General features: G+C 34.9%; 1 protein-coding gene across 2 annotated transcripts in view; it reads left to right on the forward strand.

Annotated features, from left to right (window-relative positions):
• Window positions 1-11,588, forward strand: part of AEBP2 (AE binding protein 2) — a 40,457-nt gene extending 28,869 nt beyond the window's left edge. Inside the window, exons 5-9 of one of the 2 annotated variants that reach the window (XM_053943820.1) lie at window positions 4,614-4,738; window positions 7,482-7,549; window positions 9,752-9,865; window positions 10,123-10,189; window positions 11,482-11,588. In XM_053943820.1, the coding sequence (XP_053799795.1) occupies window positions 4,614-4,738; window positions 7,482-7,549; window positions 9,752-9,865; window positions 10,123-10,177 (362 nt within the window). In that variant the 3' untranslated portion in view covers window positions 10,178-10,189; window positions 11,482-11,588. The remainder of the gene's footprint in view (window positions 1-4,613; window positions 4,739-7,481; window positions 7,550-9,751; window positions 9,866-10,122; window positions 10,190-11,481) is intronic. The other variant, XM_053943822.1, reaches the window with a different exon arrangement.
• Window positions 11,589-11,926: the final 338 nt, after the last annotated feature.

Below are 11,926 nucleotides of genomic sequence, written 5' to 3' on the forward strand. Positions count from 1 at the left end.
GCAGATTCATATAAATTAGAGATAAATGCATGTTATATAAGCTCTTTTTTGAGCACAACATTTCATTCTGTTAATGACAGTTTTATGAGCAGAACCAAGATCTAATTTTGGGCAGACTTGACTTGCTATGTTTTTTTAATTTCTCTCCATATTGTTGATGGTCATTAATTTTATATGAACCAATGTACTGAGAGATGTGATTTGTCATTTAAAGTGAGAACTGTTTCCTCTAGCAAGAAATAAGCACTTACCCAGTACCTCTTTTAGTCCATTTGGATCTGGTAGTTTGATTCCTGAGTTGTCCTAGTATTAGACTAATAAAACATCAAACTTCTACAGAGATTCTAATCTACAGGAATAGTTAGGAAAGGTTAGGTAATTGTCAAAATATTTTACTTTGGGTTATAATTGCTTTGGATGCAACTCTCCAGTACCAAACGGATCATTTGCTAATATTAAAGTGTTACTCTGCCACCTGCATTTTAGAAGAGACATTAAAGAAACCATTTACATTTTTTTCTGCTGGTACACCAGCAGCTGAAGAAAAAAACGACATGAATTTTTACTTGTGGTGCAAAATCCATTTTACAGTATTGGAAAGTAGCACAAGGTACCTTTTTTTAGGTTTTATTCCACGGTTCTATTTCTTCCAAACTCTTCTGTAGCAGAATGTGTAACTGTATCCATCTTCCTCTTCCTCTGAAGGAATACAGTTACCAGCTGTTCAAATGGTACTGCAACAAAGATTCACATATTAGTGGTCTTAGGTAATTACTCTTTAGCCCATGATTGTGATTTATTCTTAATACCTCACCTGTGTTTTAAGGAACTTTATGGAAATTTATTAAGCGGTGGTCATGTGTCTGCCTTGCATGCAGACAAGCATGTCCTGGGAAATTACATTATCCTCTGGAATTCTGAAAAGTTTCCTTAAAAATTCTTATTATTCTTAAAATATATATGAGCAAATTGCATTGTGAAACACATCTTAAAAGTAGAGATTGTAAAATTTCCTCTGGTTTTGGTTCAAGATTTAAAGAAATTGGAAAACTGTTTCTGTCCTTTTCAGAATTTGATTTTCAAAGAGCTTTCCCTTTCACTGTGGGAATCTGTGTAAATGAGAAGGTTGCAGAAGGGAAGGCTGATGAGTGAAGGGTTATGGGCTCACTTTGCAGTATCTTTTTGCATCTTAATTTTAATGAGAGAGATATCTTGAAATAATCGCAGGTTCCTAAGGGATCATTGTGATTTATTGACTGTGTTACTCAAACTACAAATGTCTGAGACTGGCCACTTGCAAGTTCTTGTTTTCAGAAGTTCCTGAGTTGCATGTTAGCTTGCTTCTCCATATTGATTTTGTTAGGTGGCTGATTTAATGCATCTTAATTAATTTTCACCCCCACTATATGCAGAAGTAGTTTTTCAGGTTGGCATTTTATTAGTAATTGTAAACATCATGTTCTATTATTTGACTTACAAATTTCAAATCAGAGTTTCATAATTAAAACTTCAAATCACCTGTTAATATGCTTTAGTTGTTGTAAGAATTTGCTGCAGAAGTTATGAATGGATTTATGGCAAAAAAATGGAAATAATAAATATTGTGGGAATGTTAAAGAGCAGACTGCAGTATTTGAATGGTCTGCTGTCTTGATCAAGTGTTGCACAGGAAGAAAAATGACAGCTGCTTGAGCAATTTCTTGTCTTCTTGCCTCTTGAGACAAATGCAATGCTGGCTGTAGACTTTTGCCTTAAGGCAGAAATCATCTCTAACTGAATTGGGAACTGACTACTGTAATGTATTTCTCCAGAGGGTTTGTGACCCAGAAATGTATCCAAAGTTGATGGCATTTTCTGAAAATGCTGAATATTGGCAGCTTTCCTTTCAAACTTTGTGTGGATTATTGTTGGTGAAGTGAACGTGACAAAGGACTGATACAATCTTGCTTGTATTTCTGGGTTTTAGCTTAGTTTTAGTTAAAGAATGAAGTGTGCAAGTTTGTGTGTTTTGTCTTTACAAGAAGAATGGGGGAAGGCAAAACCCTTATCTAAGAAGCCAAAATAACACAATTAACATCATTAAGTACTTTCAGTCTGGAGTATATAAAGCTAAGTACCTAAGAAGGATTTATATTTAGATATTTGTAAGTGCCTAAAAGGAGAGATGTTTAACACATGTACCAGGTGCTCTGCAAGTAAGGTTACAAGGACTTAATGATATGGATGTAAAATAAAATGCCATTTAATAGTGGTCAATCTGTTTAAATCACTTGCAGATAATAATTTGACAAAAGCTGGCAGTTTTTTACCACAGAACAATTTGTCTCTGGAAAAAAAAAATGTTGTCAGTATGTTCTTTCTACCTCATGGTTTTATTAGACCCTGGCTTTTTTAAAGGTGTAAGTGGATTACTAAATATTTATTGCCAATTAATGGCCAATAGATGCTGTAAATGAAGCACCCTCATGTATAAATTCTTAATAGTTTAAGTGCAGCAAATTTATACATTTGCTTCCTCTGTTTTATATCTGAAGGTAACACCCTTCTGTGAGAGAATGTATAATGAAAAAGGAGACTTTACTATGGCTGTAGGTGATGAGACCACAATCTTAGCCTTTTTAAAGAGAATTTTTACTGTTACTTAATTGGTTTTTAAGATCTTGTAATTTTAAGATGTTTTACTCATCTTTTGTCCTGTCTTATGTTTTTATGTTCTTGTAAGTTTGAAAATCAGCTTTTTATCATAAAAGCTTGTTTTACTGGTGGCACCCTTGTAACTGGTTACATTCATGGTGCTATAGAGATCTTATTTGTCTTAGAAATTTTGATGTAGAATAATTCAGGGTTAGAGTCTGTGGCTTCCTTTCTCTTCTGGGTGGCCTTTTACGTGTTCCCTCATTCATGCAGAGTGGCTTTTAGAACCAAATATATTGGAAGTGTGTACCTGTAAAATAGGTCACAGTACTGCTCTTCTAAAGCTGCCTTGATTACAGTATTGTCACTTGATTTGTCATTGCAAAGATGACACTGGTTACTAACAAGCATGACAATCGAGTTCACAGGGGGAATATGAGAGATAAGGAAGCTTACTGTTCATGAAATTTACAGTGAGACTTACTTATGGAGGGCTTGGATTTTCATGTGGTGGGTTACTGATGTGATGATGTAATTTATTTGACTTAAGGAACTGATGAGTACTTGGAACTTGCATTATTAAGCATGAAGGAAGAGATTTAAATCCATTTCCTCAAAATAATTTTGGGGTAAAGATGTGTAGAAAATACAATACTAACACCTACGAATAAATTAAATAATTCACACACTTTTGAAAAATTGTGCCCTTTCTTCTCAGACTGCTGAATGTTTTCCACTGTAAATCCTGGAGAAATTGGCTGCATAAACCTGAAAGCAAAAATGTGTTGTTTTTTTTTTCCCTTCTTTCCATCTTCCTTCCTTTCTTCCCTCAGATTTATTTATCAAATATTTATATGCTTGCATCACTGAGCACCTGCAGCACGAGCTGTGGTCCTTCATTGCCACTTAGAGTGAGAACACATTGCAGTGAGATGATTTCCTAATTGGCAGAGTCCAGCTGAGATGGAGCAGGGACAGAACAGAATGTACACATGAATGCTTACCAACAATCAGCCCCAGGAGTGCAGCAAGTGCTAGCTCCAAGTGGAATTTGTACTTCATTTTGAAATAATGGACACAGGAATATAGAAGCTGCTTTAAATGAAGACAGCAGAAGTTTGAATCATTGTGCAGATTTCAGGGTAATACGTAGTTGATAAAGTAATATCAGTTCCTATTCTTAGTTTTAATTTCAGTGTGTTATTTAATAAATTGATGCTCTCAAATAAGGCTTAAAAATGTGAATATTTTCATTCAGACTTTCCTGCTAATGTAATGTAGTTACAGTTTTATATGGTATATTTAAAAACTTTTCTGTGGAATATTTCTAATGTCATGCAAATATGTTCTTAATAGCAATTATATTTTAGTTTAAGTACTTTTAGTGTAGAATTGATGGACTTGCTTTTACACCCTAAATCAAAATTCAATAATCTTTTACTGTTCAAGAAACACCTAACTATAAAAATCCTTTTCTAAAAGGAAAAGGTCTTTATGATGCCTGCTGGTTTTATGCTGGTTGTAAAATCTCAGATGGGTGTTAGTTGTGCTTTACTCATTATAAATTGAAGGGTAATATGTGATGCATGCAGTTTGTGCTTCTTGGGTGAAAAATGTTTACTAATAGCCCAAGAACATGGAATGACAACTTGTACATAGAAAGAAATGTGTAATAGAGTGGAATTTTCCACCTGGCTATTCAGCATTATTGAAACTGAAATGAGTGGATGTGGCTGCATTTTTGGAAATAGCTGTTTCATCCACAGGGAGTGTGTTTTGACCAAACTTGAATGGTGCTTCTCTAGGAATAATTTCTCCCTCTCAGTGACATTAACGTTTGCAGTTCTCTGACAAGGTAGTGCTGCTGACATAAGGATAAATGATTTACTAATGACACTTCAGACCTATTTACATGCTTGAATGTGTTTGAATGCTTTCAGTGTGTGGAACACTAAAGATCTCTTTTCCTTTTTTTCCAGCAAGACCTCATGACTTCTTTGATGCACAAACACTGGATGCTATAAGACATCGAGCCATCTGCTTTAACCTCTCAGCACATATAGAAAGTTTAGGAAAAGGCCACAGTGTTGTATTTCATAGTACTGTAAGTATATATATGATGCATTCTGTTCATTTACCTGTGTGTCTAAAAAAATCCAGTATTTCAGAAAGATTTCTGTTTTCTTCCTACTGCTGTAGACGTTTAACCAGAAATAAGCTATAGTGGCTCTTTGATGTGGTTGAGTTGTCCACTGTTGTTAGTAAATGAACTTTCAAGAGGTATTGGTGGTAGTTGTTCTAGCTCACAGATTGAGTGGATTGCAACATTTTCTGTCTGATCCAGTTGGGGAATATCTAACAGCAACTTTGTGTTGCAGAAGAAAATTGGTTCTATCTTCTAAATAAGAACACAGTTCAGATGGCATTTCCATGGTCATGAGTGACAGTGGTCATTTATCACAAGAAGTATTTTTGAATATTTAAATATTGAATATGTAAAGATGCTGATCTGAAATGTGTGTTTATTCTCTTTTTTCCTGCAGTGTAAAAGATATAATCCTGAATAAATTTATTCCCATCCCTGTTTTTCCTTTGAATAAACTTACCACCAAAATATTGGTGAATTGCTGGAAGGAGGCAAGAACCAAGTGGGGAACTTGTGTTTGGATAGGAAAGATAGCAGTATTAATTTAGAAGAGTTCAAAGCAGGGATAAAATACTGAATTGGGGTAGAAGGATTAGAAGTTAAAAAAGTTGAATAACCTCAGGTTTTCTTAAGCTGGAAGATGAGGGCGTGTAAAAGGTGGAGACCTGGCTGAAGAAAAGAAGTAAGGGATGGGACAAAATGGGGAGGGATGGTTTTAAATTGGTAGAATAGTCCAAACAAGGAGTGCTGGCTGACACATCTTCAGTTACAGCTTAATCTTAGTATGGGATTCAAACTCTTGAACGATCAGTCTCTTTCTATAAATAAAAGATGCTTTTGTGTACATGAAGCTTATATCACCTTGTTCTGCAAGACTGAGGATTGTTCTAAATACCTGTGGCCTGTATTGGAAATATTTTTCAAGCTATTTCTGCTGAACTTTTTGTACATTGTGCAGCAGCTGCAGGTGGAGATTGCAGGTGGCTTAGCTGCTACTGTATTTAAATCTCATTCTAGTTTCCCTGGCCAATGTGGATTTTACAATGCTGTGAGAAAAGCAGATTCTTTTCCAATTCACAGCTTGCTTTAATCTGAAGGGTTATCCAGGCAGTCTGCTCAGTTGTGGAAGAACAGCTCTGCCTATTGGAATAATTCATAAGGAGGTGGAATTAGAGGGAGGAATCTGCTCTAAAACTACTTCACATTAACGTGAAGGAAGCGATGAAAATCTTTTTAGCTCATCCATGCATGTGTCACTCGAGATGGTGGGAGTTGATTAGATCTGGAATTGCTTAGACCTCAGTTGTGGGAGAGGTTGTACCAGTGGGAGAGCTGCTCTAGGATTCCAGCCCCATGCTGCACCTGGCTGCTGTATTTTGGGGTGCTGGCTTGTGCTGGACATCAGCTTTGTTGATGAGACTCAGCCTAAAATCAGCTTTAAAAAGAAAAGGTGGGCAAGGAACTGTTTTGTGGACTGTTACACTATACCTCAGGTACAAACACTTACTCATTTTGCATCATTTAAAGGCGTTAGGACATGAGATTTGAATAGTGACTGGCTAAATGGCATAAGAAGTTTGTGTGGTCCACCTTCAGATGAAGAAAAAAATGTGTAATTATCAGAGGCATTAATTTGAAAGGTGGAAAACAGGAAGATGAAATTGCCATGCTGTCTGAAAGTAGATATAAATGATGTGGCTTTATTGTTTTACTCAGCATAAGAATAATGTCAGCACAATGCAGTATATTTCAGGGCAGATATTCTAATATAAAGAATTTCTAAGCAGTCACTGTAGATACCTTTTATGTTCTCTGAAAAGGCACATCCTTTCATATATATATACTTTTTTAATACAACCTTTTCTTTGTAGATATGGAGAGATTTAGAATGTGGTTATTAATAAAACCTTTTTGAAGAAATGTGCTTGCCATCCAGAATACACCTTTGACTTGATTATGATGGGGGTTTTTTCTGCTTGCTTTTTTTTTTTTTTTAATTGGCTCAGATTCTTTGTATTTTAATTCTCTGAATTGTTAGATGGAAAAAGCCAAACACGTCTAGTTAAAATAAGGAACAGGTTACACTGAATAAAAAACATAACTTATAGGTTTCCCTGTCATACCACCCCCAGCCTTTGAAGTGGCTGAAATTAATCCTCTAAAAGCTTTGAACACTGAACTGTTCCCTGGTTTTAGCTTTTCCAGGTATTTCAGTTCAGTGGCCACATGTATTTTAAGTAGTTACAGTGTTTCAATATATTGAAACCTTGTAATGCCATAAATGAACGCAGTGAGATGCCTACCAGTTTACAGTGTGAAATTGTTTTCTTTTTCCAGAAGAGGTCAGCAAAATTCCATGTCTGATTTGAGACCACTTTGATGCACGTTTGCTTTGCATTTCCATTTTGTTTCTGGGACAGTGCAGGAAATGTAGACAGTGTAGTTAGAATATTTCCCAATAAAGCTGTATTAAGTGGACATCTTCTGGCTGAATTGTGGTTTCCACTTAAAAACCTAAATGGACTTAAGTTCTTTGCAAAACAGTTTTAAGTCTTGAGAGCATGTTTATTGCAGACACACAACTTTGAAGGAGTATGACAGTTTGCTTTCTATGAATATCTAGCAGGACATGAAGAACAACAAATTTTTGAGTAAGAAAATCTGTAATTTGGTTTTAATTAATATTTTGTGATTTTTATAGGTAATAGCTAAACGAAAAGAAGATTCTGGCAAAATAAAGCTCTTGCTTCATTGGACACCAGAGGACATGTGAGTATATTGCTAGCGATACATTTTAAATGGGGAAGGATTTACAGTGGGATCAATGACCTGTTACTAAGTAATTTTGTGCCTTTCAACATTTGAGTTGAAGTTAATATTTTAAAAATGCTTTTCAGAAAGTCATTTAGAAGTTTAGAAATTAATAAAAAATGAGTTTATTGATTTTTACTTTCAAGTCTTTAGGCTTTAATACCAGTTCAGTTAAATTTGCATCTGTATTTTTAATGCATTTTGTCACAAGTTTCAATTCATCTTGAGAAAAGAAAGCTAAAATATTCTTATAAAATAGGCAGGTTTTTGATTCCTTTTAGGACAGATGGTAGTATTATATCTAACAGCATTCTGAAATGATTCTTTTTAAGATGTTACGGATAAAGACAATTTATTTTAAGATAAACATTTAGAAGTATGCAACACCGGGAACATGAAAAAGAAATAGAAGAGTAATTTTTTTATTAATATGGAGTTGAATGATTTTTTTGCTCGTGCAGATGAATTCAGTTTTAGAATCTCTGCACTGGGGCAGACAGGTTGTTCAGCAATGTTAAGACATTCCCAATGGAATTAGATTTGGTTGGTCAGGTCAGAGGAAAAATATGGTTTTTTTGCTGTTTGTTGCCTCTTGGTTGGGTTAGATAGGTTAGATAGAGTGTGTATTTCAGGCACTGGATGATGTGGTTTTGAATTACTGAGTATTCAGTTCACCTTGATCTTCCATGTAGGCAGAGATACCAAGGTATGCTGCACACACCATCAGTGTGTTTTACACTGTCAGGGCACTCACACCTCAGAAAGTGAAATGCACTCGGGCTCATTCCTTTCCACTCCCCTGAGCTGTTCATCAGCCTTCCCCATGGAGCTGGGAGCAGTGATTTACCTACCCTGAGTCCTCTTGAGAACTGCAAAGTTCTCCAGGATATCCATGTGTTTAGGGTTTTGGTCAGGAAAAAGAAATACAAGTCTTTAAGTTGTTTCCTCTACAAGAGGGAAATAACTTCTAGTGAGCTGGGAGGGTCAGGGTTGTTTTGTTGGTTTTGGTTTTTGTTGAGAGCAAGAGTTTATTTTTGGTGCCAGTAAATCAGTTTACTGACTTGTTGTCTTTCTGTACATTTCAAATGTCTGCATGTGAAAAGTTTTCTTTTTTGCTGTTGGCATCTTGAGCATACAGCTGCTACTGAAAATGTCTTCCCTGTGTTGGTTGTTCAAAAACTGATTTTTGGCTTTATTTTAAAAACTTCTATGATGTTTTTCCACCTTTCATGATCCATGAGACGTAGTCAATAAATGGATTGCCTGCTGGGTTTTCTCCCTCCTCCTATGCCCTGTTGTTATTAATTTTTTTCTTCCTCCTTCATCTGAAAGATTTAATTGAAGAAACTCCTTTTCCTGCTGGGTTAGAGGTTCTGGGTTTCATTTCATGTTTTGAATGGCTTACCCAAAAAACTGAATTTGAATTGCAGCTAACTTTCAAGTGAAATCTTTGTAAAATACAGATTCAGTGAAATAAATTGCAAAAATCTCTGAAATTTGGCTTTGCAGAGGAAGAGCCATTACATTTAGTTTTAAGTGCTGGGCTTCTCAATTTCAAACCTTTTTCAAAGACTTAGACACCTTAATTGTAGGCTCCTCCTCCAACCTGAAGTTAATCATTGGCTTCTAGGACATGTAGAAAATTTTTAAAACCCCACCAAAAATGCAAAGAAGAGGATAATCAAACAATTACCTTCAGCAAAGTTGGAGCATTTTGTCTTTGAAACCTTTGAGCTTGGAGCAAGCAAATTAGTGTAACTCAAAGCTCAGTGCCTGGAGTGTATCCTGTCCTTTAATTGAACAGAGTCAAAGAATTTCTGCCTAGTAAAATAAATTATTTTCAAAGGTCTGGTTGTTTTTTCTGTTACCTATTTTCACATTAAATTGTTACAGTGGAGAATGTAGTGCCATTATCATTGTACACTTGGAATGTACTTCTGGAATATTCTAAATTCTCTTCAGTGTCTTTTCAAACTGAGATCCTGAAAACTTCAAAGCATAATGTGTAAAGATTGGCTGTCTTTCCTCACTCTGGTGAAGATGCTTTTTAACCAGGGAAATGTGAAATTTGCTTCATATGTACTAGTTTACCACATAATGTTATGGTAAGAAAAACAGTTGATCTTTTTTGAATATTTTATTTTATTTATTTATTCATAGTCTGCCTGATGTGTGGGTAAATGAAAGTGAGCGACATCAGTTAAAAACTAAAGTAGTTCATTTATCAAAACTACCAAAAGATACTGCCTTGCTTCTGGACCCAAACATTTACAGGTAACATCTTCATTTTAAAACTTTCTTTACTTGAATGTAATCTTAAGCCTCACTTAACTTTTTGACGTTGGAAAATCAGGATTGCTAATGTATTATACACCAGATCAGGGAGCCTTGGTACTGTAAACGTCCAGGAGTTAAGTTCTGAGGTCTTAAGTTATTTCAGAATTACTTCTTGAACTAAACTCTAGTGACTGAGAAACGGGGAATGTGTGTATTTACCAAGTGTATTTTACTTTTTTGTGCTTGGTGTACAGAAATTCTAGTAAAGGAGGTACATACAGTGGAATCCTGAAAGATCACTTCTGTTAAGATCACATACTGGTTTGTATACCAATTTTTTTAAAGTCCAAATTTATCTTTCCATATTATATTCAGCTGTAATACATGCAGTATTACCTTGAAACTTGTACTTGTATTCAAGTACTGTTATTTTTTATTACAAGATTCTTTATAGGGGGACAAAAGGGAGCAATCCATGTTACTTGCCTTTAAGCTACTTTCACATTTCTGTTTTTAGGCCCTCAGATTGGCTTCTAATCCATCTGGTTTCTAATAATTTCCTGATTCTCCCCCCACCCCTTTATTACTGCTCTCCCATGATTGTCAGTACCCACAGTTCTGTGTGTACAGTTTTTAAAGGTAATCTGAAATGCTTAATTCATTCTGAAATGTTGAGCATCCATAGATCCATATGTGATTATATTCAAAATCCATGAAAATAGCTTGTGGAAAGAAAGTTTGTCATAACAGAAGTTCAGTGTTCCGATGTTTCTTCCTTAACATCCAGTGACCAAGAGTCTCAAGGAGTAAATTAAACACTAATCTTTCTATGCAATAAGCCTTTCAGTTCACCTTTAATCCTCAGTGTATTTCACTAATCAGATTAATGAAATCTTGCTTTACAATATGAAAACCAATCCTACTGTATTTGCTATCTTTGTAAATGTGTTTTAAGTACTTAGTCCACGAATCATTGCTATTAATGGTAAAATAATAAAAATGTTACTGTGAGATTGGATTGTGTATTTTAAACTGCTTAACACAATGACTTTTATAATCTAATTGAGGTGTTAATAATTTTATATTGATTACCTTTGCCGAGCTTGATGGATTAGTTTGCTTTGAAAAGAAAATAATAACCTTTTAAAATAAAAATTTAATCATCTCTGGATTAAGCCCTTGGAGAAAAATTAGCAAACCTTTCTATCTCTCTCAAATAAAATTAAGGTCCCCACATGTAATGTTGTACTCTATTTTTAGCAGTATTGATCAGTCTGTGATTGAAATGAGCTTTTGGGACCAGCTGAGGGAGCTTAATGATGTAAATTTAAAAACCAAAACTTCAAAATAAAAACCAAAATCTCTTTTCAAGAGGAAAGAGTAGTTAAAGAAATTCAGTGGCAGATATTAACGTCATGCTAAAATGTCATGCTTTAATAGAAAGTTTGAAATAATGATCTAAAATACACACTTTTGTGAGATCATCTGAAATGACTCTTGGTTTTAATCAAATGAAAGTAGATTTTGTATAGTCATAATTTCATATTGCATTCAACTGACCAATGTATACATCACAGGGTCTTAACATAAAGCTGTACCATCTTCTTTTACAGAACAATGCCCCAGAAGAGATTGAAGAGGTAAAAACCAAGCAACTGGGGACACCTGCAGTCTTAGTCACTGACAATGGATTTAGAAATAAAGTTGCACATTAGTCAAATCCCATCTTTTTTTTTTTTTCTTTTTTTGTTCTTTTCTCTCTCTCTCTTTTTTTTTTTTTTTTTTTTGTTAGAGAAATATTTATGCTTAGTGTAAACATTCTGTGAATGAAGTTGATGCTTCCGTGGAATATATTAATATATTACTGTATATCCACATTTTCATGGAATGGTACAGTGGGAGACTGAGCAAACACTCTTCTGGCAACTTAGTGGAACAACTAAAAGGCTTTGCATGCTTGCTTCTTTAAGCTGCTTTTTTCTTTAGTGAATACAGTAGTCTATATTTGATGAAAAGAGAAAGTAACCATCACCATTTCCTCCCGATTCCCAGGAGAAC

Source organism: Vidua chalybeata, chromosome 5, assembly GCF_026979565.1.
Source record: "Vidua chalybeata isolate OUT-0048 chromosome 5, bVidCha1 merged haplotype, whole genome shotgun sequence".
Lineage (NCBI taxonomy): Eukaryota > Metazoa > Chordata > Aves > Passeriformes > Viduidae > Vidua > Vidua chalybeata.